The 27,627-nt window shown below is 43.4% G+C and overlaps 1 protein-coding gene across 4 annotated transcripts in view; it reads left to right on the top strand.

The window, feature by feature from the left end:
* Nucleotides 1-27,627, top strand: part of sol (small optic lobes) — a 362,901-nt gene that overhangs the window by 232,293 nt on the left and 102,981 nt on the right. For all 4 annotated transcript variants that reach the window (XM_068380123.1, XM_068380131.1, XM_068380144.1 and 1 more), the window contains one exon: nt 15,367-17,401. In XM_068380123.1, the coding sequence (XP_068236224.1) occupies nt 15,367-17,401 (2,035 nt within the window). The remainder of the gene's footprint in view (nt 1-15,366; nt 17,402-27,627) is intronic.

Below are 27,627 nucleotides of genomic sequence, written 5' to 3'. Positions count from 1 at the left end.
TGCCCACGCAACTTCGGTCTCCTGCTCGCCTAACGATCTCCTGCGCGCCACCGCTCTTCTACGATCTCCTGCATGCCAGTATTCTCCTGCGCTACCGCTCTTGCGCCATCGTTGTCCTACGTTCCATTGCTCTCCTGCGCGACAATGATCTCTGCGCACCAGCAGTTTTCCATGTGCGCGCCAGCACTCTTCCGCGTGCGCACCAGCAGTCTCCCACGCGCGCCAACTCTCTCCTACGCTCGAGTTCTTGCCCACAATCGCGTGCCCACTTGCCCGCGCTCGCGCGACACTTCTGCACATTCTAGGGAGACTGCACAACACCCTGCACAGTGCCTTACTGTGCGCCAGCGGTCTCCTACGCACTTGCGCTATCAGATCCAGCGCTTTCCTACTCACTTGCGTTCTCAGATCTATCGCTCACCAATGCGCCAGCCATTGACAAAGAGCCAGCGCTCACCTGCTCACCAGCGCTTCCCTGCACACTTGTGCTCTCAGATCCACCACTCTCCTGTGCAGTTGTGCTCTCAAATTCAATGCTCGCCAATGCGCCAACTCTTGCTAAAGAGCCAGCGCTCGCCTGCGCACCAGTGCTCTCAGATCTAATGCTCGCTAATGCGCTAGCTCTTGCCAAAGAGCTAGCGCTCACCTGTGCACCAGCGCTCTCAGATCCAATGCTTGCCAAAGAGCCAGCGCTCACCTGCGCACCAGCGCTCTCAGATCCTATGCTCGCCAATGCGCCAGCTCTTGCCAAAGAGCCAGTGCTCACCTGCGCACCAGAGCTTGCTTGCTCGCCAGCGCTCTTTTGCACATTCACCGAAAACTGCGCTTCAGGAGAAACTAAGCACCAGCGCTCTTTTGCACATTCACCGAAAACTGCGCTTCAGGAGAAACTGAGCACCAGCATCATCCTGTGCGCCATCGCTCCAGTACTCTCCTGCGCACTCGCATAATAGGCAAAAAGAATGAAAACTTTTTGACAGGTCACCATTGCCCCATTCCTCTCCCCGCAAATGCATTACAGCATGGCCGCCGGGAAAAGAGGGAAGAGGCTTCACAGAAGGGTTCAAGATCCCAAAGATTCCATCCTCCAAGGGGAATCAAACGCATCTTCCATCGGTCGAGACTCTTCACAGGGAACCCTTGGTCCCTTTCTCTTCAGGAGTTTTTCCTGACAGTACCACCGTCAGCAATCGCGATCTGAATGTTGCAAACAGCCCCTCATTAGTTTGCAAATCTCTAATTATCAATGAGAAATCATCAATCGACTGATCGCTAAATCACCGTTTGCTGATCGCTAGCTCGTCGATCGCCAAATGCTAGCTTGTCTCTCTCTGATCATTGACCTCTAGTCTCACCAATTGCTAACGATCTCCGATTGCTAGCATGCCAATCGCTGATTGCTAGGCAATAACCAGTCATCAGCTTGCTGATCACTAGATTGCCCATGGGCAGCGCGTCTTTTTTCGATCATCAACCTCAGCTCGCTGATCTCTAACCAGCCAATTGTCAGCTTGCTGATCTCTGACCAGCCAATTGTCAGCTTGCTGATCTCTGACCAGTCAATCGTCAGCTTATTGATCTTAAGCTCACCAATCACCGGTCCACGATTGATCGCTCATCATCAATGGCTCGCCATCACCTTCTGACTATCATTAAACTATTCTGCTGTCTCTCAGGGCTCTCCAAGCTGATTAACAACTCATTAATTGCCAACCTTCTTTGGCTGACTAACCTGACAGCCTTCATCTTCCTGTCAGTTACCATCTTCGGCTCACAGATCGCCGATTTACCGATCATCAGCAATTCGCTGTTTACCAGCAGTTTGTGACTTGGACTTACTAGTCAACCTCTGCCCCGTTCACCGTCACACCAATTCACTAAAGCGATCGGCAAACGATCAGCAACCCCCCTCAGCGGCTTGTCGACAGATGACTACTCGCGAGTACTCTCCAACTGCGCAGTAACCACGATACCTAGCCATTAACCATTGATTAACATTCGCCAGACTAATGCTGCTCTAAGGAATAGCATCAATCCCATCAGAGCGCACAGTAGGGTTAAACGTTGCTTTACTTCTATCAGTTAAAAGAGTTCTCTCCCAGGAAAGAATCCTTACACAGGGTATCGCGTCCCATCCTTTAAGCCACGAGTCAAGACCCCAGCGTCAACAATCTCCCATGCGAAAGGATCCGTAAGCAGCTGTCCCCTTGGGTCGATGTCCACACCATGTTGAAGCTTGGACAAGGGCTAAGACCACAGGTCTTCATTTGCACGCTGGACCTAAAGGATGCATACTTTCAGGCCCAAACCATCCATCTTCTAGGAAGGATTGAAGATTCTGTCTAGACAAACAAAAAACACCAGTTTAGGGCACTGTGCTTTGGTCTTTCCACAGCACCCATCCTGGACTCACAAGATCGGCTTCTGTCTCCTCTGTTTCTGGACGACTGACTGACCTTAGGAGACTCTGTGGCAACTTTGCATTAGCGCTGGAACTTTTGAAGTCCTTTTACCAAGATCCAGTGATGAAGGTAAACCTATGGAAGTCTTCCCTACTTCCCTCTCAGAAGACTGGTGTATCTGGGAGTGATTCTAGACACCAATCTCCACAAAACCTTTTCATCAAAGACAGGCGTAGAAAAGTCACAAGACCCTTTCTCAAAACGAGAACTCCCAGCCCAGAGTGACTATTTTTTTCCTTGGACACCTATCATTTCTGGCCTGTCTAGCCTCCAACTGCCGCTTCAATATTTGTTCTCTCCAGGGGTGGCTTGAGTCCGATTGGTATCAGGCCTTCAATTCCCCAGACATTCTGACCCCTATGTGACCAGAAGTTTGGACGAACCTCAAGGGATGGGTGTCAATCGAGAATCTACAGAGTGGTATAACCTTCTCATCCTTCCCTACCCCTCGGACTTGATGCTGTGCTTAGACACATCAAAAGAAGGGAAGAGGGACCATAGTGCTGCACCACACAAACTCAGGCCTCTGGACGGAGTCCAAAAGTACCTTCACTTAAATATCTTAAGAGATGAAGGCCAACTTTCCGGTCCTTCAACAGCCTCATCAGTTCCTAACGGGTCACTCAGTGGTGTGATGAGCGACAACACCACATAAGAGCTTACATCAATAAGCAAGAAGGAACTTGCTCACAGCCTCTTCCCATCTAATAGTATAAATACTAAGATGGGCCAAATTCCTTTTGGTACCACGGACTAGAGGAATGTGCTCGCCGACAATCTGTGCACAGTATCTCAGATAAGGTGTACCGAATGGTCTTTGGATTACCTTGTAGCCGACAAAGTCCCTACTTTACGGGTTCTCCAACTATGGATCTGTTAGCAACACCCCTGAACCTCAGGCTTCCACTACTCCCTAGTCCTAGACCCCAAGGCTCTCTGACGAGAAGTATGCCAACAACGACGTTTACGTCTCGTCCCTGTTTTGTCTGGAGAAGGGTACTCAAGAAGGCTAGAACATCGGTCAGCGTCTCAAGGGCTCTCATAGCTCCACTATGGCATTACGCAGAACGGTTTCCAAACCTTTTGAAGCTCCTGATAGAGCCTCCAAGAGAACCCTCTCCACGACTCAGACAACCACACTTCGACATCTACCACAAGCTATAGCTTTGCTATGATTGTACGCTTGGAGACTACCCAGTACCTCCTCTCTCACAGAGGCTTTTCGCAATAAGTTGCGAAGAGGATGTCTAGATATCTGAGGAATTCCTCAGCATCAGTCTACCAGGGAAAGTATAACGTCTTCTGTGGTTGGTGTCATGGGAAAGCGTATCTCTCCACTCGATACCTCTATTCCAGCAATAGCGGAATCCTCGAGTACATGCAAGAGGAAAAGACCCCCCTTTTCAGTTTCAGCAGGTAAAGACGATCACTCAACCTTGAGCCTCACCTTCAAACTGAAAGGAAGGGACATCCCCTCATCGCTAGATCTTTCTTGACTCATGTGTACCTACAACTTGCTTTTTCCCAGTCGGATTTGAGACCTCCCTCTTGGAACATGGTTCAAGTTCTCCGGTCTCTAAGGAGACCTCCTTACGTTCCACTTCACCAAGAAACAAATTTTCACCTGGTTTAGAAGACAGTGTTCCTACACACTTTGACAGCGCCCAAACGAGTCAAGGAACTTCATGGTCGCTTTCGACATCGCCTATTAATGAGAAGGACGAAAGGCAACGTTCACTTTCATCCCCCAGTATGTTGCCAGACAGTCTCCAGAGGTGACAGATTCTTCACAAGTCTCCACTCGGTAACTGACGATCCAGATCATCTGTTACTGTACCCAGGGTAAGGTATGAGGCTCTACCTCAAGAGAACGGCAACAGCCCACCCGGGTCCCTTCTCTTGTCATCAGGACTGGGGGAGACAAAAGGAGGATCACCAAAACATCATCTCTGCTGGATTCACAGTCATCAATTACGCCCTGAATCCAGATCCTCATCCAACATGTCGACTCACGATGTCAGGGGCATAGCTATGCCCCTGGCCCTTCTAAGCAGATTACTCTGTGATGCAGGTTTTACAAGCAAGGGTGGGAATGCTCCAGGTGACTCACAACCTTTCTCCTGCAAGACGTGACCCACAGGAACTCGATATGATCTCTATCGGTCCTGTGGTGGCTGCACAACAGTTGGTTGTATACCCCAAGCTCCTTATTGGACAAGTAGCAGAAAGTTGAGGGTACTGTTACCCGGTTTTAGTCTGCGTGAATGAAAAGATTTGACTGACTCTTATTCTTTTCTTCATCCTCCCCTCTTGGGAAAAGCAGCATCCTGGGTTCTCTGTATAAGCTGACCTCAAACCACTGCAGGTAAACCATGCTCCCTTGTGTACCTAGTATTAAGCTAATACTGTTGCGTCCCCATACCCTGGCGAGGTGGTATTGGGAAAGTCTTGGTTACAACAGTTTTTCCTACGAAAAGACTCGGAATAACTTTACCTAGACTGTCACACTTCTAAATATCTCAACACATAGCCGGCGTAGGCTGTGGACCTTGCGTAGGCTGCAGACCTTGCGTAGCAAGGTTTTGGAGAGGCGCAGGGACTCCTTATTTTGATTACTAACATACTCAGATAAGGAACCCCCGGGTGAAGTCAAAAGCCAGATTGGCAGGGACGTCCACCTTTCCTAATGGGTAAGTCACCCTTAAATAAATAGCGTAGGTTTGTATTCCAGTCACGGAACAAATGACAAATTCGTAGATAATTTGTATTTTTCCTAACGATAAAAACCTTAGCTATTTATACAAACTTGCCTGCCAGCCTTATCCCCCTTGAAGTCCTACCTCCAAGCAAAGTGAGCTAAATCACCGGTGTGTGAGTGGGAGCGGCAGCAAGCTACCCCCCCCCTGCTAATTAGCGGTTGGGGTAGTTAACCCTCACTAAATTTTTAATGGCTCGTCATTTCAGCTTCACAGAAAGTAATACCCTTGAATAAATAGCTAAGAATTGTATCGTTAGGAAAAATACAAATTATCTATGAATTCGTCATATTCTCATGACTTTCCCTTTTCATCATAATAAGGAAACTTTTAAACATATTTAAGAGTGTTGACCAGTAACAGGATGGATCTGATCATGCTATTCTAGCTTCAGAGAGGAAAGTTCCCAGACCTATTGTCCGATCCTTCTCAGTTGCCACTACTCCACAGAAATCTGTTCCAACAGCCCCTCTTTTATCTTCTGCACCCAAACCCTCATTCCTTATGTGATAGTTAGGAGAAAATCCTCAGTGTATACTGAACAAAGGTTTTCTAGAGGCATGCTAGAATTTCTAATTTGTTCCGTAACTAAAATACAAATCACCGCTATTTATAGGGGTATTACTTTTGGCAAGGCTGAAAGACATGCCATTAGAATTTTAGCGAGGGTTAATCACCCTGTGGGGGATAGTAGCAACCCCTCTCACTCACACACCTGTGTTTGTTACTCTCTTTGCTTTTAGGTATGATGGAGAACGGTTGTTACCGCTCGTCCTCTTCACCAAATATTTTGAGAGCCATTATTACTCTTTTTTTTGCTTTCTCTTTGACAGTTTTTGTGCGCGCCCCCTCTTGCCAGCAATGCGAACCTGCCCTGGACCTAAGGTCCACTCCTGTGGGACATTTATTTCCTCCATCAATACGGATCCTCACCGTTTGTGTCCCGCCTGTAGAGGTCAACGCTGTGATACCAGTAATACTTGTAATGAGTGCCGGGAGTGGTCTGCCTCCCAGTCGGAATGGTTTTGGCGCCGACGGAAGAAGGCTGAAAGGAATTCGTCTCCTTCAGGGTCTTCCTTGAAGCAGAAGAAACCCAAAGCTGCTTCTTCAGCCCTTGATTTTCCTCCGAAGCTCTGCTTGGTTTGTTTCCACCGGGAAACCATTGAGCAGTAGCACAGGTCATTTAACCCCTGGACAACCTCAGTTCTCGAGAGACGGTGTTGCTTCTCTTACCGAAGCGGCCCGCCTCTCTCCCCTTGGGAGTCCTTGATGTTTTTCAGGTGTGGCCGTTCCTAGTATTGCCCAGCCCGCCTTCAAAGGAGATTTTGTTTCAGCTCCTTCAGCAAGATGCAGAATGGCAGTGTTCATCCGTGGATCAGTGGATCTTCTTGACCCTGAGGAGTCTTCTGTGGCCCTGCCCGCTGATTCCAGCAATTTCTCATCCTCCACTCCTGCCAAGGACTGCGCTTCCTTCCTTGCTGATCCTTCTTGGGTGGGAGGAGCAAAGTCCAAGGCAAGTCTCTCTGCGGGTGATCACCTCTCTTATTCTTGAGAGAGACCACCCTTAGAGAACTCCTCTCCAGAGGCCTGCTGGTCAGACCTCCAATGCAGAGGCTCGCCCTCATGGTCAGCGTCCTCGCAGCGTTCGTGGCTCTCTTCGCCTCAGACGTTCTCCTTCGCCTTCGGCCAAGAAACGGCTGTTTGGCTCGTCATCATCTGCTTAACGATCCCTTTCAGAGGATTCACCATCTTAGAGAGATTGGCAGTCCAACTACTCTCCAGTCTTGCCGCACTCCATCTGGTTCTCGACTTTGGCCTCTTATAACGGACTCCTCTGTGTCATTGTTCGCCAGCCGTGCGGCAGTCGTCAGGCCAACACTCCTCGCCAAGTGTTCGGGGTTCACCAGCTTGTTCCAGCCACCCAGTTGCTTATCTCTCGCCAAATTGTCAACGTGCAGCGGATCGCCCTTCGTCAATGGTTCGCCGTTCCCGAACTTCTCACCTTTCTCAAACGGTTTGCTGTTCACTTCCAGTTTGCCCTTCTTGTACTGTTGGTCGATTGCTGACTTTTCGATATCTGACAACTTGCCGTTCACCAGCTCACCAGCAGCCTTCGACTGCTCGCCAGTCACCGTCGGCTCGTCGTTTGCCGCTCTAATAGGAGATCAAAGGTCAAACGACACCAGCCCTTCGCTGCTCGCCATTCGCCAACGAGCTGATCCTCTAAACGATCGTCAGATCGTCAACAAGTGACCACTCCTGATTGCTCACCTACTACAGTATTATTATTATTACCTGCTAAGCTATAACCCTAGTTGGGAAACCAAAATGCTATATGCCTAGGGGCTCCAACTGTGAAAATAGCCCAGTGAGGAAAGGAAACAAGAAAAAATAAAAATTTAAGAAAAGTAACATTAAATATCTCCAATATAAACTGCAAAAACTTTTAACAAAACAAGAGGAAGAGAAACATGACAGAACAGCGTGCCCGAGTGTACCCTCAAGCAAGAGAGCTCTAACCCAAGACAGTGGAAGACCATGGTACAGAGGCTATGGTACTACCCAAGACCAGAGAACAAGGGTTTGATTTTGGAGTGTCCTCCCAGGAGAGCTGTTGCCCATAGCTAAAGAGTCTCTTCTACCCTTAGCAAGAGGAAAGTGACCACTGAAGAATTACAGTGCAGTAACCCCTTGGGTGAAGAAGAATTGTTTGGTAATCTTAGTGTTGTCAGGTGTATGAGGACAGAGGAGAATGTGTAAAGAATAGGCCAGACTATTCACTGTGTGCGTGTAGGCAAAGGGTAAATGAACCGTAACCAGAGAGAAGGATCCAATATAGTACTGTCTGGCCAGTCAAAAGACCTCATAACACTCTATTGGTAGTATCTCAACAGGTGGCTGGTGCCCTAGCCAACCTACTAGCTATATACTGTACATAGCAATCTCTGGAAGCAGCCCTTGACCATCATCAACATTCGCTAGAACAGTGCCGATTTCGGTAACTTCGTCGTTCTCGTGGAGAGTGACTTAGCAAGCCTTATCCTTCACGAGCCTTTCTTAAACAGAAATACAGCTCATTTTATACTCTAAACTGAATATGAAATATCCTTCGGTAGCGTGCCTTAATAATAAGTTACTTGATCCGAAAATTAAGGTTGACGCGGACTACGCAGGGTTGATCAGCTGATTTGAATGTAAACAATGCATAAGAATATAATTCGCTATATTTTTAATGATTATTATAAATACAATACTAAAATGTGAACGTTACATGCATTATTGGATACAGTTAAGTGAAACACCTGTTTAATCAAAATTCGGTCCATTTCAAATATAGCTGTAATTTTTTTACCACAGTAAATGACTATAGTATATACTGTACAGTGAGAGCTAGGACCAGCTGGGTGGAGAGATGGTAGTGGCGCGAAGCACTCCCAGTGTAAAGGAGCGTGGGTTGTTTGAAATCATCGCACCGCTAGAGTTTTTATCACAAAAATATAAGAATTTTTATTTAGTAGTACAGTACAGTGATACCTGTGGATACGAAAGTTTCTGCTTACGAAAAATTCAGGGTACGAAAAGCGATATGAAGATTTTTATGCCCCAGTATACGAAAAAAATTTCAGGATACAAAAAGCTTACGAGATCCCAACTCGTCGCCGAGAGTAATTTTAAAATTTGCGCGCCGCCAGACTTTGAACTTGGGTAAACTCGCTTACAGCCTCCCGCTCACCCATTGGTTATCTCCCTACTCAGATGCTAGCTGCCGCCATAAGATCTTGCTTTCCTATTGGTCGGCAACTATCCCACCTTGCTTACGCATGGGCGTTCATCTCTCTCTCTCTCTTTTCGTTCCGACTGCGGTATCGTTAACCCTTTTACCCCCAAAGGATGTACTGGTACATTTCACAAAATTCATCCCTTTACCCCCATGGACGTACCGGTACGTCCTTGCAAAAAAATGCTATTTAAATTTTTTTTTGCATATTTTTGATAATTTTTTGAGAAACTTCAGGCATTTTCCAAGAAAATGAGACCAACCTGACCTCTCTATGACCAAAACTAAGGCTGTTAGAGCAATTTAAAAAAATATACTGCAAAATGTTCTTGAAAAAAAATACCCTTGGGGGTTAAGGGTTGGAAATTTCCAAACAGCCTGGGGGTAAAAGGGTTAACATTGACTTTGTGTGCTTTCGCTTGTTTTACGTAGTGTTGAATACATTCGTACGCCACGTGTTATCGTTATTAAACATTCTTTACTGTGTACTGTACTGTATTAGTGTTTACTACATAGTATATAACGTACGTAGTGTATTATTGAGCTTAATACTGTAGCCATGGGTCCCAAGAATGTTGCCGAAGGAAAGAAAAAGAAGATGATGCTCTCGATGGAGACAAAACTCGAAATCGTGAAAAAGTATGAGCCTGGCATGCGTTCAAGTGTGATCGCCGAGGAGTATGGTCAGAATCCTTCTACGATAGACACCATCTTGAAGCAGAAGGCGGCCATCAAAGCAGCGACACCTTCTAAGGGCGTCACTGTTTTCTCCAACAAGAGAACCCACGTGCATGACGAGATGGAGAGGCTGCTTCTTGTGTGGATCAAAGACAAAGAGATCTCAGGAGGCACCATCACCGAGACTACAATTTGCCAGAAGGCCTCCGCCATTTTCGGTGATCTCGGGCCGAAGAAGGGGCAGGAGAAGGAACATCCCAGCAGGAGCCCCCAGAGTTCAAGGCTTCTCAGGGGTGGTTCGAGAAATTCAAGAGAAGGACTGGTATTCATTCAGTGGTACAGCATGGGGAGGCAGCCAGCTTGGACATGAAGGCCGCCGAAGCCTTTGTTAAAACGTTTGACGAGTTGACTCTCCAGGAAGGCTACAGTTCGCAGCAAGTTTTCAATTGCGACGAAACTGGGCTTTTCTGGAAGAAAATGTCTCGTCGGACGTTCATCACGGCAGAGGAGGAGAGGCTACCCGGACATAAGCCTATGAAGGACAGGCTTACCCTTGCTTTTTGCGCAAACGCCAGTGGGGACTGTAAGATAAAGCCCCTGCTGGTGTACCATTCTGAAACTCTCCGAGCCTTCAAAGCCCACAAAGTCATCAAGGAGAACCTTCCCGTGATGTGGAGGGCGAATGCTAAAGCCTGGGTAACGAGGCGACTTTTTATTGATTGGGTGAATGTCTGCTTTAGTCCGACTGTCCGAAAATATTTGAAAGAAAAGCTCCTCCCTATGAAATGTCTGCTGGTGTTGGACAATGCTCCAGCTCACCCTCCTGGCCTCGAGGAACATCTTCTGACCGAGTATTCCATCATAAAGGTCCTGTATCTACCGCCTAACACCACCCCTCTCCTCCACCCCATGGACCAGCAAGTTATTTCTAATTTCAAAAAATTGTACTCGAAGCATCTCTTCCAGAGATGTTTCAAGTCACAGAAAGTACAAACCTTACTCTGCGTGAATTCTGGAAAGATCATTTTAACATGTGATATGCCTCAGACTCATCGATCTCGCTTGACAGGAAGTTTCGAGGCGTACCCTGAACTCCTCTTGGAGGAAGCTGTGGCCTGATGTTGTCTCTGCACGAGACTTCGAGGGGTTCGGGAAGCCTGGAGGCAAAGCCGAGATCGTTGACAATCCTGAACCCATTCAGCCGTCTGAGGTAGCTGACATCGTACATCTTGGTACGTCCATGGGGCTGGAAGTTAGCGACGAAGATATAGATGAACTTATCGAGGAGCACCACGAGGAGTTGACGACGGACGACCTGATGGAGTTGGAGACAATGCAAGTGAGTGATGTTCAAGAGCAGTTCTCTAGCGGTGATGAGGAGGATGTTAGAACTTTGAAAACGTCAGACATTAAAGAAATTCTTGCATGTTTCCATAAAATGGCAGACTACGTCGAAAAGGAACATCCAGAAAAAGTTTATACCAACCGTGCACTTCAACACTGCAATGACGTTTGCCTAACGCATTTTAGAAATGTGTTGAAAAGTAGGCAGAAACAAGCTTCCATGGATAGTTTCTTATTAAAGAGGCCAGCAGTATTAGTAGGCCAAGACGAAGGTGAAAGTGAAGAAAAGAAACAGAAAAGAGGGAGTGATGAAGAAGTAGAAGGTGAAAGTAAAGAAAAGAAACAGAAAAAAAAAGTGATGAAGAAGTAGAAGAAATTTAGAAAATGTAAAAAAATGTAAAGTTAAAAAAAAGAAAAAAAAAATTAATTTGAAGTTTTATGTTATCGTTAAGTGTTAAAGTAATTTTTTCTTTCATTTTATAGTTTTCCATACGTAATGTTAAGTGTTAATTATTTCTGCCATTTTTTTTTCATTTCGTAAAGTTTAAGTGTTAATGTGTTAAGTGTGTAAATTATTGTACGTAGTCTGTCACTTGTTACGTTTTCTGCCTTATGCCATCCTCCTCTGCCGCGACTTCGCTATCGGACATGGTCTCAATCAAAAGGTAAGTTTCAACTTTTTTGTTAATTAACTGTATCTTTTTTTTCAGGGTATCAACCCTTAGTTTAGGTGTACAGGTAACAATACACCTTCACTGATCCAAATGCTTTACATACAGTACCGTAACTTTTTACAGTAGTAAAGAAAACCGACCGTTTTTGGACCGTTTTCTTAGGGCCTGGAGGGGATAACTAGGCTATAACTACATTATTGAATAATCTCATGGTGGTTTCTGGAATGGATTAGGCTGTTTTTAATGGTTGGGTTAATTATTGAATGATAGAAATGGCTGCATTGCATGTTTATTACTACAGTTTAGCGTTTTTATGAAAGAAAAGGTGTCTTTTCGTAAGGCTTGGAACGGATTACTGTAGGCTATTTACGTGTAAAACGCGACTCAGTATACAAAAAAATCAGCATACGAAACCGTATCCTGAACGGATTACTTTCGTATGCTGAGGCATCACTGTATTGCATAGTTCTTGGTTGCGTAAATACTCCCAGTCCAGAGGTGGTTATGTCTCCTCGGACACCTATCATCCCCAGCCCGTTTAGTTCCCAATGGCCGCCTGAGGATACGATGTCTCCAATGGTGACTAAAATCCATCTAGAATCAGGCCTTTGATTCCCCGGATATTCTGATCCCAATGGGAGCAGACGAATGGGCGTACCTTAAATGGTGGGTGGCAGACGAGAATATGCTGAAGGGTGTCGACCTTCTCGTCCTTCCCCTGGACTTGGTGCTGTTTTCCGACTCATTACAAGAAGGGTGGGGCCCCATGTGCTGCACCACATGACCTCAGGCCTTTGGTCAGAGTTTGAAAAGTACCTTCACATAAATCTCTTTGAGATGAAGGCCATCTACCTGGCCCTTCAAATGTTCCATCAGTTCCGGGCGGGTCACTCAGTGGTAGTGATGAGCGACACCACCACAGTAGTGGCTTAAATCAACAAGCAAGGAGGTCCTTTTTTGCAGCCCCTATCCCATCTGGCAGAGATACAGAGATAGGCAGAAGTTCACTCGGTCTCACTATCAGCTCGCTTCTTTTCTGGCAAAAGGAATGTGCTCGCCGACAACCTGAGGAGAGTGACTCGGCTTGTGGGTTCCGAGTGGTCTTTGGATCATCTAGTAGCCAACAAAGTCCTGACTTTGTGGTGTTCTCTGACTGTGGAATTGTTCATATCTGGCAAGATGCATTCCAAGAACGGTGGGACAACATTGATGTTTATGCCTTTCCTCCTGTTCTGTTTGATAAGAAGAGTACTCAACATGGGCAGAACATCGGTCATTCTCTCAATGACCCTCATAGCTCCGTTATGGCATCACACAATGGTTCCCAGACCTTCTGCAACTCCTGTCGGAGCTTCCAAGTGAACTTCCTCCACGACACAATCTACTCAGACAACAACATGTCAACATCTACCACAAAGCCTTAGTTTTCCCACGTCTTCATGCCTCGAGACTATCCAGCATTTCACTTAGAGAGGATTTTTGCAAGTTGCTGAGAATATGTGGACATCTGCGAAGATCGTCAGCCTCAGTCTACCAGGCAAAGTGGAATGTCTTATGTGGATGGTGTCGTGGAAGTGGTATCTCTCCACTCGATGCCACTATTCCAGCTTTAGCGGAGTTGTTCATGTATATGCAGCAGGAAATGCATCTTTCAGTTTCAGTCTTGCCTTTAAACTGAAAGGAGTGGAAATTTCCTCTTCACTAGAACTTTCCCTCCTTATATGGAGTTACGAACTTACCTATCATTAGTCAGAAGTGGGACCTCCTCCTTGGAACATGGTTCGGGTTTTTCGGTCTCTGAAGAAGCCTCCCTACAAACCATTACGCCAGACTACAGATCGTCACCTCACATGGAAGACAGTGTTCCCACTTGGTTTGGCTTTGGCCAAAAGAATCAGTAAACTTCATGGTCTCTTGTATGACATCGCCCATTCAACGGGATTGGGAGAGTTAAGCTTTAGATTCATCCATGAGTTTGTTGCCAAAACTCAAAATCCGGGGGTACTGGATCCTAGATTTTATTCCTTCCAGATAACGAGTCTCCGCTCTGTAACCAACAATCCGGATCATCTGTCACTATATACAGTAAGGAGTTTGATGCTCTGCCTCAAAAGAATAGCAGCAGCTCATCCCTAAGTGCCTTTGCTTTTCGTCAGCACTGGGAAAATTAAGAGGAGGATTGCAAAGAACACAATTTGTGCTTGGATTCATAGAGTCATTAACCTTGCATAAAATCCAGATCCTCCTCTAATACGGCGACCAAGATCGCACGATGTCAGGGGCATAGCTACGTCCCTGGCCTTCAAACAGAACTACTCTGTGGGGTAGGTTCTGCAAGCGGGTGTATGGAAGCGTCAAACGACCTCCACTGCACATTACTTAAAGACGGGACCCACAGGAGACTCGATACGTTCTTTATCGGTCTTGTGGTGGCTGCGCAACAAGTAGCAAAAGGTTGAGGGCACTTGTTACCCGGTTTTAGTCTTGAGTGAAGGAAGAGGAATGACTGGCTCTTTTCTTTTCTTCATCCTCCCCTCTCTTGGGGAAATCAGCATCCTGGGTCCTCTGCACAGCTGACCTCAACCACGACAGGTAAACCATTGCTCCCTTGTGTACCCTAGTGTTGTGTCTACACCGTTACGTCCCCATACCCTAGCGAGTGGTATTGGGAATGTCTTTGTGAACTCGATTAGTTTCTTTGGACTTGGAATACATCATACCTTGACAGTCACATTGCTAGTATCTCAACACACAATAGGCAGCAGACCATGCATAGCTATGATTAACGAGGTGTTAGGGTTTCCTTTTTTGTGTACTAACCTATGCATAAGGACTCCCCGAGCAAAGCCAAAAGTCCAGATTTGCAGGGACTTTCACCTTCCTAGTGGGTGAGTCAACCCCTATAAATAGCACAGGTTTGTATTCTAATTACGGAACAAATTACAAATTTGGAAATAATTTATAATTTTCCTAACAATACAAATCTATAGGTATTTATACAGATTAGCCCGCCAACCCAGTCCCCACTGAAGTCCTACCTCCAAGCAAAGTGAAGCAGTCACAGGTGTGTGAGTGAGAGGGGTAGCTAACTACTCCCTACCATCCCTGCTAACTAGCTGGATGGATAGTTAATCCTCGCTAAATTTTAATGGCTCGTCCTTTCAGCTTTGCTGAAAGTAATACCCTTATAAATAGCTACAGGTTTGTATCGTTAAGAAAAAAACAAATATCTTCCAAATTTGTCATTTTTGTTTGCCATCAAGGTCACGCTTGAAGCATAAAGCATATGAATATTGGGTGAGTATTGAAAAATATTTTTTTTTTATTATTTATGTTGTGTTGAGTTTTCATAGGTTTATACACAACAGGGTGTTGAAAAGTCTGTACAGGTACTTACATGAAGTTATTTTGATAGGTTTTACAGTCTGAACTTGGTACGGTATAGTATAAATTTGATACGGTACATGTATCCCAAATTAATTATTATTGATAAGTATACATGCAGTATATATTTTAGTTTCAGGTTTATTATTTCTTAGAGTGTACAGTCATTTACATTTTAATCATGTTTATTCCATGAGAGATATTTCTGATGCCATTCCAATCATCTTTCTTTAGAGGTGGTAATGGATTGATTAGCCCTGTGCAGTGTGATAATTATATTGCTTTTTCAGATTTCTGAATGTGTGCCATGCTGGTGAGTGTATCATCTGCAGCAGTGGCCCTGAACATGGTAGTAAGCCTCCTCTAGTGCCAAGGGAAATCCTCAGTCCAGTTGCTGATGAAAATGGCCACAACTCTCGGCAGGATTTATCCAGGGTCTTTGGCGCAGCAAACATGAGCTCAAACAGTCTAGTCTCCAAAGTGGTCAAGCTCAGCTGGAAATGTAAACAGTGCCGGCATTATAACTCGGCACATAGCTCAACATGTTCTTCTTGTATCAAGCTCATAGGTAATGGTGGTACTGTCAATAATGGTGTAACAACAGGGTATGGGAATCAAATAGACAATGCCATTACTCCTGTTGAAGAGGTGGAAGGATCATTTATGGTGGAGAACAGTCTTTATTTTTTAGGAAATAATACCTCAGCATTAACTTCATCTGAAACAGAATGTAATCGTTCACCAAAGAGACAGATAACAGTAGCTCATGGTCAAGTACGTTCAAAAGTGTGCAAGTCAAGTGACAAATCTGATAATGAGCCAGTATCTTCTAAGGATTCTGACATTCGTAAGAGTCAGGACTTGGATGACGTAGTTATAGAGTTTGATGATAATAAGAATTATAATGTGTGTAGTAATAATAATGAAGAAATAGAGACGTGGGTGTGTAAAAGGTGTACTTTGAAAAATCCAGTAGACTTAGAATACTGTGAGGTATGTGAGGCCCCTAGAAAGCCAAACATTCCAACCACATTGCCAAAGAAGACAAAAGCTCTAATTTGTACATCAAGCAATGATTTGAAGATTATTGATAGTGCCTCTGATCTTAATCAGAAAACTGTTGTTAAAACTCCAACTGGAAAAGCGCCTCATTTTAAAAAATCCGTAAGTGATACTTCTAATTTAAAGATTGCAGAATCACTAGTCAAGTTTGTTGCCAGTCGTCTTTCGTCTCCAACAGAACTCAACATGTCTGTACAGACAAAGGTTGCTAAAGAGCCACAGCCAGAAAAGGCTGTATCCTCTGTGTCTCCTCCTGTAGTTGATCTTTCTCGGTCTTCAAGTCAGGAAGACTATTCTCTCTCTGATTCAGATATGTGGACATGTAGTTTCTGTTCATTTGCGTATAATCCTTCATGGTCAGAATCCTGTGATGTGTGTAGTGGAGCAAAGGAGAGGGAAGTGAGTTCGAAGACACGTGATGTATTGAATCAGGGCTTAGATGAAGATTTTCAATTACTCACTACAGATCTTTCGGAAGAGGGAGAATCCCCTGACCAGAGCTGGACATGTATCAAGTGTACTTTGGTGAATACAGGGTCAGAAAATGCATGTAAAGTGTGTGGTGGGTCAAGGCTCAAAAGCATCTGCTATGTGGATGATGCCACTCTTAAGCGAGGTGAATTTTGGATGTGCGTAGTTTGTACATTAAAGAATCCAATATTTGCTCGACGTTGTAAAGCATGTAAAGCCAAAGTAGATGGTACAGGGGGAGCCAGAGATAAGCTTAATAATGAATCCAAGGATTGCCGGCCTAAATCTGAACATATCAGTAGCCTCGTGTGGAGTGCTAGTGGTGGGCAAAAGTCTCCTAGTATGCAGAGGATGAGCTTAGTGGACACTCCTGCTGATGATGACTCTAAAATGGATTCACAGACAGATAATCAAAATGGTGCTCAGTTCAGTGATACTCCTATACGTGGAAATGGAGCAATACCGAAGTCGCACAGTGTCTCAGGCTGCCAGGCACTTTTAGCTTCTCAGGTTCCTAAATCTCCATTGTCAGCTCCAAGCTCCCCTGTTGCACAGCAGAGGGAGTCCAGCTCCTCATCAACTTGGAACTGCAGTGCCTGTACATTCAATAATAGTGCCAGTGCAGTTTCATGCACAATGTGTGGGTCTTCTCCAACTTTAGGAGATGTTCCTCACAGCTGGCCAGGTAGCCAGGCCTACCGGGGTCAGTCTGAACTCATGGATGTTCTTCGTGAGATGGAGGAACGTGATGCCCTGAATAAGTGGACAAGAATTGTTCACTACTGTAGAGTGGTAAGTATTTGCTTATCAGGATGAAAATATTGGGATTTGTTAGTTTTTCCTAGGAACAATTATTTTATGCCATTATTTTCAGTGAGTGTACTTTTGTAGCCTTATGTTGTACATGTTTTTTATTTTTTTTAAAGTATTTCTACAAGTATTTTCTGTGTATTAACTTGCACTATTTTAGACATTATAAGTATGTCAGATGGGACAGTGAATACTACATACTGTATATTGCTGTACAGTATGTTATTTTGTAGTTTAATTTTTTTTTTAAGTGAGATTTTTTCACATTCTTCTTTTGGTTGTAAGAAGCAGTATAGAAGTGTAAAATATTTATTTATAACGTTAGTACAGATTAGCCAATGATGCCAAGTAACCAGGTGTCTTAGTTTATGATATGATTATGATCTAACTATTTTCTGTATATTTTTTCTTCAATTTGGATGTTTATGATTAATTTACTAATACATATTTTTTATTGTTTCACATATACATTTCAGAATTGCAATTGATTTTTATATTTGAAATTTAATGTAAGTGCAATTTTCATTACAATTTGCTTACAAGCAGAATTTAATTTTCGTACTATGAGTTATTACAGTAATATATATATATATATATATATATATATATATATATATATATATATATATATATATATATATAGGTATATATATATATATATATATATATATATATATATATATATATATATACATATACATATACATATACATATACATATACATATACATATACATATACATAGCCACATATATACACACATACATACATACAGTACATACATACACCATTGGAAATGGTGTACAAAAATGTAAGAATATGAGTATTTCGATAAAAAACCTTTATCGTAAATTTAATTGCATATAGATAAAAACATAATGTCTATTTTTGTTCTACAACAGGTACATTTCTCTCTGAAGAAAATATATTTTACCGATTAATTAGACATTTAGGAAATTTATTCCGCTTTCCATTACAATATTAATTTCTTTCTTAGCGTTATTCATTTCTTATTCGTTACGGAAAATGGTGGAAAAGGTATGTTTACGGTAAGACGCATTAAGACTTTTTTACACAGGAATATTACTAGGGCATATTTAATTTTTTATATGAGTGTTTGCGCATTTACAAATATTTGCAATAGTCATATTTTATATACAGTTTAGTCAGGTATTCTTTGTATATTCACATGGTATATAAAAATATGTAAATATATGAACATTATGATATAAAAAACCTTTATATCATATGTTTAGCTGCTAAAGATGAAAATATTGTCTTTATTTGTTCTATGATTGTTCATTTTTTTTTTCTGATAAAACCTCTATATTTCATATATGAATTATGTAGGCAAACTATTCAGCTTTCCATTGCAATTTTTATTTTATTCATAACATTATCCATAACATACTTGGAGTATTATGCAAAAAGGTAGCATAGCTATGATCACCGCAAAACTCTTTAATTCCCATACGTGTATATAATTGTAATTTTATGCAACCGTAAATAATTTTTACTCGGCGTGTTTGTACATTTGCGAATTGTAATTTTCTTCTTTCATTTACCCTTAGCCCTTTTCTTTGTATTTTCACATGATATAAGAAAAAGTGTAAAAATATGATAATTTTTATATAAAAAAACTTTACCGTAAATTTAGAAGCTTCTACTCTCTTTATAGGCGAGCTTAGTATTCGTGAATTTCATGCAATGCGAAAACCTGAAATCTAACACCAAATTTCATGACCTTAAAAAATTGCCATCCAACTCTATTCAAAACGGGAAATTTTGTGTACGAAATCGGCACATATTGTATAGTACAGCGTAATGTTAAAAAGTTAAAGTCAGACATAAATTTAGCAGTAAAATTTACTAGATAATATAGTTCCATACAGTCAGCCCTCAATTTTTGCGGGAGGTAGGTTACAGAGACAGGCGCGAAAAGGGAAAAATTGCAAATACAGTTTATTTACCCTAGGTTAGGATAACTCCTAACCTAACAACTCACTGCCATTACCTGCAATCAGATAATTAACACACCAAGTACTGCCTAATATTGTTTTTATTTGGTTTCTATTACAGTATAATTGTTCCAGTTTAATAATAATATATAATGCCCACTGATACTTAAGTGTGTATTACTGACTATCACTACATTAACCCTTTCACCCCCAAAGGACGTACCGGTACTTTCTTGCAAAACACTGTTAATTACATATTTTTCAATATTAAACTTACCCGATAATCATGTAGCTGTCAACTCCGTTGCCCGACAGAATTCTATGGAGGGATACGCCAGCTATCACAATACTAGAAGGGGGTGTACTTACCAGCGCCACCTGTGGCCAGGTACTATAGTACTTCTTGTTGACACCTCCTCAATTTTTCCTCTGTCGTGCTTCCGGCAAGACGTTCTGGGATACGCTTATGTTCTTGGAGTATTTTCACGACTTTGGTGAAGTATTTCTCTTTGATTTCGGCTGTCGCTTTACTGGAAACTTCTATATTAGCTTAGTTAGCTTTTGGAATTAATTTGATTAATTATGGTGACGAAGAGAGTATGAACTCTCTTTCACCTTTAAATGGCCGACCCTTCCCTTAGACGGAAGTGTTGGTGTCTAAGAGAGTATAGACTCTCTTTCTTAATTTTGCTTAACAAAAGTTATAGATTTATTTTATATCTCTCCGCCTCTTATAGGCCTCTTCGATTAACTTCCTTTTATTATAAACTTATTAAAATTAATTTTTATATTTGTTTATATTCGACCTTCCTAATAGTAGGCGGTCTTTTCTTGGTACCGAAGTTAATTAACATTGAGCCCGTCATTTCGGTTTTACCTGTTAACATATTATGCTATTTTAATGTCTTTGAAAGAATTTCTTTGATAGTCTAGTACTGTTTTCAAAGTTGAACTAACGTTTTGTTTTGTCTCTGCAGTTGTTGACGTTCAGAACGTTCAACTTGCGCTCTATCGTTACGATAGAGAAAGAATTTTCACGGTTTCACGTTGCAGTAAGAGTAACCGTGTCTAGCGTTTTGTTCATTCTTTCTTAACTTAATGGTTTTAATCCTAATAAAGGAACTTTTCATTTTGGGAAATATTTCAGTTTTTTCCTTTAACAATAATATGTTTTAACGATATATATGATTGGGCTCTTCTCTCAGGTTCTAAGTCAAGAGAGAGAGAGAGAGAGAGAGAGATAGAGACGGAGGGAGAAAGAGGAGGATAAACGTTTCATTCAAGCGAGTAACGTTGTTATCGTTTTTGCTCTTCTCCCTAGTCTCTTTAGGGGAAGAAGGTAAACGTTTCTAGAGTGATCTAGTGTTTAGTCTCTTTCCAGCCACTGAATTATTTATCTTTCATTAGATTTTTCTGTTACATTGTAATTCTGTTTTCGCAATTACTAACTTTTGAGAAAGGATAGAATTGCGTGTTTCAGGTACAAACCACTTAAAGTTTCGAGTTCAGTGAAATAAGTGCAAACAGAAAATCAAAGTGATAAGTGATTAGCGCAAAGTGTGTCAGTGTTGTGCGTGAGGGTACTTCTGTGCGCGCCAGTCGTCCTCCCAGTCCGGGACCTCTTGCAAGCTCCCAAGCCCAGGGGAGAAGCAATGTCGAAGGACAAAAGGGTTCAGCAGGCCTTGATCGGCGCACAGAAGTATCCTCGGTGGTTGTGGGCGTGTCTTACCGAGACCGTCACTCCCACCCGCAGACGATTGAGCCCTTATTTTGCTCGTCTGCAGAAGAAATTTAGGGGAGAAAACGCTGGTCTCAGGTCTCAAGACCTCTTAAACGTAAAGTCCAGACCTATGCCAGACGTACGAAGTTAGAGTTCAACAACCCGGATGCAGTCATTGGGTTAGCTCTGACTCTCCTCAGTCATCAGTTGAATGCACTCCGCCTAAGAGGAGTAAGGTTCTGCCGCAACAGATCTCTGCTGTTAAGGCTTTACCTCAGCAGACCTTAGTGTCTGCCGACCCCAAGTTGACTCTACTGCAGTCCATGCAGTCACAACTTTCGGTCTTGATGCGTGAGTGTCGGGCTGAGAAGGTTGCGCCTCCGCCTGCGCTCGCTCCGCCTGCGCTCGCTCCGCCTGCGCTCCCTCCGCCTGCGCTCGCTCCGCCTGCGCTCGCTCCGCCTGACCGCAGTACCACCTGCCAGGCGTACGATGTTGAGCCACGTTATGAGTTTACTGATCCCAGTGGTGTGCAGCTCCCTCCGCCTTCCTTAAGGCAACCTCAGCAATGGGAACAGGAGGCTTATACCTCTCTTCCTCCGCTTCCACTTGCTGTTCCACCAGTGAGGCAACACTCGCTTGAGGTACAACCTCTCCCATCCATGAGTCAGTCTCCTCAGCTCTCGCTGCAGCGAGCTCAACCCTCCTCAAGGCAAGCACCTTAACACCTTAGCCTTGCGCCTCAGGAGCCTCAACTTGCGAGATTTTTACTGCGTTCTGCGCAGCCACTACCTTTTCGCTCTCAGCTCACACCGCAGGAACCTCAACTCGTTCCTCAGGAACTTGCTACTGCGCATCCGCCAACCACTCAGCAAGCGCAACCCTTGAGTTCAGCCACTCATGCCAGGAGTCAGCCTCCTCCACCCATGCGCCTACCTTCTGCTACTTCCTTTGATCAGCCTTTGCAGACTGAGCCTCAGGTGTTCCCTCAACAGAGTCTTGAAGAGGAAACCACAACTATTGTTGTTCCAGCTCGTTCTGACTCTGCTGTTCAGCATACCTTACCTCCATTTTCAAACCTTATGATAATGGAGGTTATTTGTATTACTTATAAAAATTTATTTGTATTCCTTGCAATATATTTTTAACAATATCGCAAAATATGGCAAAAATATGAATCATGAGTTATGAATGTAAGGTAAATATTATGTTGATATTAAAACCCCATGCAAGCATGCATAAAGCACTCTAGCACTGGTCATGGAATTTCTGAGAAATGTTAAACGCCATGCACACGCTCTGCTTACCTTACAGCATGCTCTACATACAGCATGCTCTGCTTACAGCATGCTCTGCATACTACATGCTCTGCATACAGCATGCTCTGCATTCAGCATGCTCTGCATACAACATGCTCTACATACAGCATGCTCTGCATACAGCATGCTCTGCATACAACATGCTCTGCATACAGCATGCTCTGCATTCAGCATGCTCTGCATACAACATGCTCTGCATACAGCATGCTCTGCATTCAGCATGCTCTGCATACAACATGCTCTACATACAGCATGCTCTGCATACAGCATACTCTGCATACAACATGCTCTGCATACCTTACCGCATGCTTCTCAGTCACACATCTTTGGTTGTTGCCAACTCACTAGACTGTCAAGCAGTTTCATAACGTTGCCTTCTAGTCTGCTGCTTTTGCACCAGTGAACCCTCACTGAGAGAACTTAGCTTTTCTAGGATATGGTCCCTGTAGATGAGAAAGTTCTTTTCTCCCTCCTTCTGATATTCCCTTGAGGACTCTGTCATTTGGAGGGAGCCTTTAGCTGCATAGCCTCCTATGGACTTTTATTTAAGCATAACATGCTTCCAGGGAAGGTAATGGTTCCACTTCAGTCGCTAATCCCGTCTGTTACCACACCTGCTCCCATAGACCTTGAGCTGTGTTGCAAGACATGCAGTCCAAGCTTAGTCCTTGTTAGAGGATTTTTTGTTTACGGAGTCAATGTGTCACGGGGAAGACGTTCAACAACCAACAGAAGTGACTTGTTGTGACGCAGTGCGGCAACCTCAGCAACCCGATAAGGAGTTGTCTGTACGACCCAGACAGTCTAGACAGATTCGGGTTGTCACTGTACTTCCTCGCTTGCCCATGATTGACAGTTCACAGACTGTGCAGCAGTACCATGATCTTGTGTCCGGCTCCGTCAGACGACTGGCTTTTAAGAGCTCCCACAAGTCGTCGCTGTCTGGAGATTTTCAAATGGACTATGGATCTGACCAAGGAACTGGGCCTCCTGGTCAATTTTGAGGAGTCTCAGCTCGTTCCATCCCAGACCATTGTCTCCTTGGGTATGGATCTTCAGAGTCGAGCTTTTCGGACTTTTCCGTCGGCCCCAAGGATCTTCCAAGCCCTAGAATGCATCCAGAGCATGCTGAGAAGGAACCGATGCTCAGTCAGGTAGTGGATGAGTCTAACAGGGACACTTTCATCGCTGGCCCTGTTCATCGTGTTAGGGAGACTCCACCTCCCCCCCCCTTCAGTATCATCTAGCTGCTCACTGGATAAAGGACATGACGCTAGAGACGGTCTCAGTTCCTGTTTCCGAAGAGAGGAGGTCTTCTCTCGCGTGGTGTAAGAACAGCTTTCTTCTCAAGGAAGTCTACCTTTGGCTGTTCAGAAACACGACCGCCGTCTCCTCTCGGACGCATCAGACACGGGCTGGGGTGCGACTTTGGACGGACAAGAATGCTCGGGAACATGGAATCAGGAGCAAAGGACACTTCACATCAATTGCAAGGAGTTGTTGGCGGTTATTCTGGCCTTGATAAACTTCAAGTCCCTCCAGCTTAACAAAGTGGTGGAGGTGGACTCTGACAACACCACAGCCCTGGCTTACATCTTCAAGCAGGGAGGGACTCTTTCGTGGAAGTTGTTCTAGATCGCAAGGGACCTACTCATCTGGTCTAAAGATCGAAAGCTAACTGGTAACGAGGTTCATTCAGGGCGGTATGAATGTCATGGCAGATCACCTCAGACGGAAGGGTCAGGTCATCCCCACAGAGTGGACCCTTCTCAAGAATGTTTGCAGCAGACTTTGGGCCCTGTGGGGTCAGCCAACCATAGATCTGTTCACTACCTCGATAACCTAGAGACTCCTGTTGTATTGTTCTCCGATTCCAGACCCAGCAGCAGTTCACGTGGATGCTTTTCTGCTGGATTGGTTCCATCTCGACCTGTATGCATTCCCGCCGTTCAAGATTGTCAACAGGGTACTTCAGAAGTTCTCCTCTCACAAAGGGACACGGCTGACGTTGGTTGGCTCCGCTCTGGCCCGCGAGAGAATGGTTCTTAGAGGTACTGCAATGGCTGGTCGACATTCCCAGGACTCTTCCTCTAGGAGTGAACCTTCTAAGTCTACCTCACGTAAAGAAGGTACACCCAATCCTCCACGCTCTTCGTCTGACTGCCTTCAGACTTTCGAAAGACTCTCAAGAGCTAGGGGCTTTTCGAAGGAGGCAGCCAGAGCGATTGCCAAAGCAAGGAGAACATCCACTCTCAGAATCTATCAGTCTCAAGGGGAAGTCTTCCGTAGCTGGTACAAGACCAATGCAGTTTCCTCAACCAGTACCACTGTAACCCAGATTGCTGACTTCCTGTTATATCTAAGGAAAGTAAGATCCCTTTCAGCTCCTACGATCAAGGGTTACAGAAGTATGTTGGCAGCGGTTTTCCGCCACAGAGGCTTGGATCTTTCCACCAACAAAGATCTACAGGACCTCCCTAGGTCTTTTGAGACCTCAAAGGAACGTCGGTTGTCCACTCCAGGCTGGAATCTAGACGTGGTCCTAAGGTTCCTTATGTCATCAAGATTTGAACCTCTCCAATCAGCCTCTTTTTAGGACCTCACATTAAAAACTCTTTTCCTCGTGTGCTTGACAACAGCTAAAAGAGTAAGTGAGATCCACGCCTTCAGCAGGATCATTGTTTTCACATCTGAAACGGCTACATGTTCCTTGCAGCTCGGTTTTTGCTAAACGAGCTTCCTTCACGTCCTTGGCCTAAGTCGTTCGAGATCCCAAGCCTGTCCAACTTGGTGGGGAATGATCTGAAGAGAGTACTTTGCCCAGTTAGAGCTCTTAGGTACTATCTAAAAAGGTCTTAACCTTTACAAGGACAATCAGAAGCCTTATAGTGTGCTATCAAGAAACCTTCTTTTCCAAGTTCTAAGAACTCAGTTTCTTACTATTCAGGCTTCTGATTAGAGAAACACATTCTCATCTGAAGGAAGAAGACCTTGCTTTGCTGAAGGTAAGGACACATGAAGTGGGAGCTGTGGCTACTTCAGTGGCCTTCAAACAGAGCCATTCTCTGCAGAGTGTTATGGATGCAACCTATTGGAGAAGCAAGTCAGTGTTCGCATCATTCTATCTCAAAGATGTCCAGTCTCTTTACGAGTACTGCTACACCCTGGGACCATTCGTAGCAACGAATGCAGTAGTAGGCGAGGGCTCAGCCACTACATTCCCATAATCCCATAACCTTTTAACCTTTCTCTTGAATACTTTTTATGGGTTGTACGGTCGGCTAAGAAGCCTTCCACATCCTTGTTGATTTGGCGGGTGGTCAATTCTTTCTTGAGAAGCGCCGAGGTTAAAGGTTGTGATGAGGTCCTTTAGTATGGGTTGCAGCCCTGTATACTTTAGCACCTTTGAGTTGATTCAGCCTCCCAAGAGGAACGCTGCGCTCAGTAAGGAAGACGATCTTATTAAAGGCAGAGTAACGGTTCAAGTCGACTTCCTTACCAGGTACTTATTATTTCATTGTTATTGTGGATAACTGATTATATGAAATACGGGATACTTAGCTATCCTTTAGTCTTGTACACTGGTTTTTCACCCACCCCCCTGGGTGTGAATCAGCTACATGATTATCGGGTAAGTTTAATATTGAAAAATGTTATTTTTATTAGTAAAATAAATTTTTGAATATACTTACCCGATAATCATGATTTAATCGACCCTCCCTTCCTCCCCATAGAGAACCAGTGGACCGAGGAAAAATTGAGGAGGTGTCAACAAGAAGTACTATAGTACCTGGCCACAGGTGGCGCTGGTAAGTACACCCCCTTCTAGTATTGTGATAGCTGGCGTATCCCTCCATAGAATTCTGTCGGGCAACGGAGTTGACAGCTACATGATTATCGGGTAAGTATATTCAAAAATTTATTCTACTAATAAAAATAACATTTTTACATATTTTTGATAATTTTATGAGAAGCTTCAGGCATTTTCCAAAAGAATGAGACCAACCTGACCTCTCTAGGACAAAAATCAAGCCTGTTAGAGCAATTTAAAAAAAAAATATATAGCAAAATGTGCTCGAAATTTAACCTTATGGTGAGGGTAAAAGGGTTAAAGCTTATGTGTACTGTAAGTGTTCCCGGTTTTCGTTTGGACGACTTGACTCGCCGCAAACGTAACCTACATTTACAATAAACAACAGTAATTCTGTACTGTACAATATGTATACAGTTCAATTTAAGATTAACTAAGTGTATATATTTTATACAACAACCAATAACTATTTTTGTACGTCGTACGCAACCATCTTGAAACATTGCGCAATTCCTGATGATCATCTCGCCCAATAATTTGACATCTACTATAACTTGGTAATAATGTTATCTAATTTACTTCAATTGGTTAGAAAATTTTAAGATAATGATAAAAGTATCATTAGTTACGCTATGGTTATTGCCTAAACGCATATAGCCACAGTAACCGAGGAAAAAACAGCTGTTTTATTTGTATTTCAATCACCCTACAATTTTCTTTTAATAACACAGTACTTTAGTTTGGAAGGATTGACTTTACAACATATAATATGCTCAGTGTAATCATATACTTTAGTTGTGTGTTTAAGTAACATAAAAATTAAGAATTAAATTTATCTTTACAGTGCAAAATCTTTCTCTTTTGTTCAACTATGAGTGTTTGAATTTTTTTTGCCAAGAGATGGCGAGGATGGTATGTTTACATTGAAAATAAGGAATCCTTTATGTAAACATTGTTAAAAGTCATAAATTGCTTTATTTTTAAACTTTCTTAAACAGAAGTATAGCTTATTTTATAAACTGGAAACATGAATATCTTCAAGGCAATTTGGATATATACGAGGATGAAACGTTTGAACTTATTTGATCTACAAACTCGATGACTAAGGGGACAGTTAATAGAGGCATTCAAAATTCTTAAAGTAATAAAAAAATTATTGTGTGGCAATTTCTTTACATAAAGAATAGCAAATACTTGTAATAGACTAACGTGTGGTAAAGAGTAACAGGGTAAACTAGTGTAAGAATAAGTAGGACAATATCATAAGAACTCTAAATGCTTAAACTAAATCGCTCTACCAAGGAGCATATGGAAGTCTCTGCCTGTGGACTAAAAAGTCTGAGACATCGAAGATCCTTGTATAAAACACATACACACACACACACACTCGCTCTCTCTCTCTC

This window comes from Palaemon carinicauda, chromosome 1 (genome assembly GCF_036898095.1).
Source record: "Palaemon carinicauda isolate YSFRI2023 chromosome 1, ASM3689809v2, whole genome shotgun sequence".
Taxonomy (NCBI): Eukaryota; Metazoa; Arthropoda; class Malacostraca; order Decapoda; family Palaemonidae; genus Palaemon; species Palaemon carinicauda.
This window is presented reverse-complemented; position numbering and strand designations above follow the sequence as displayed.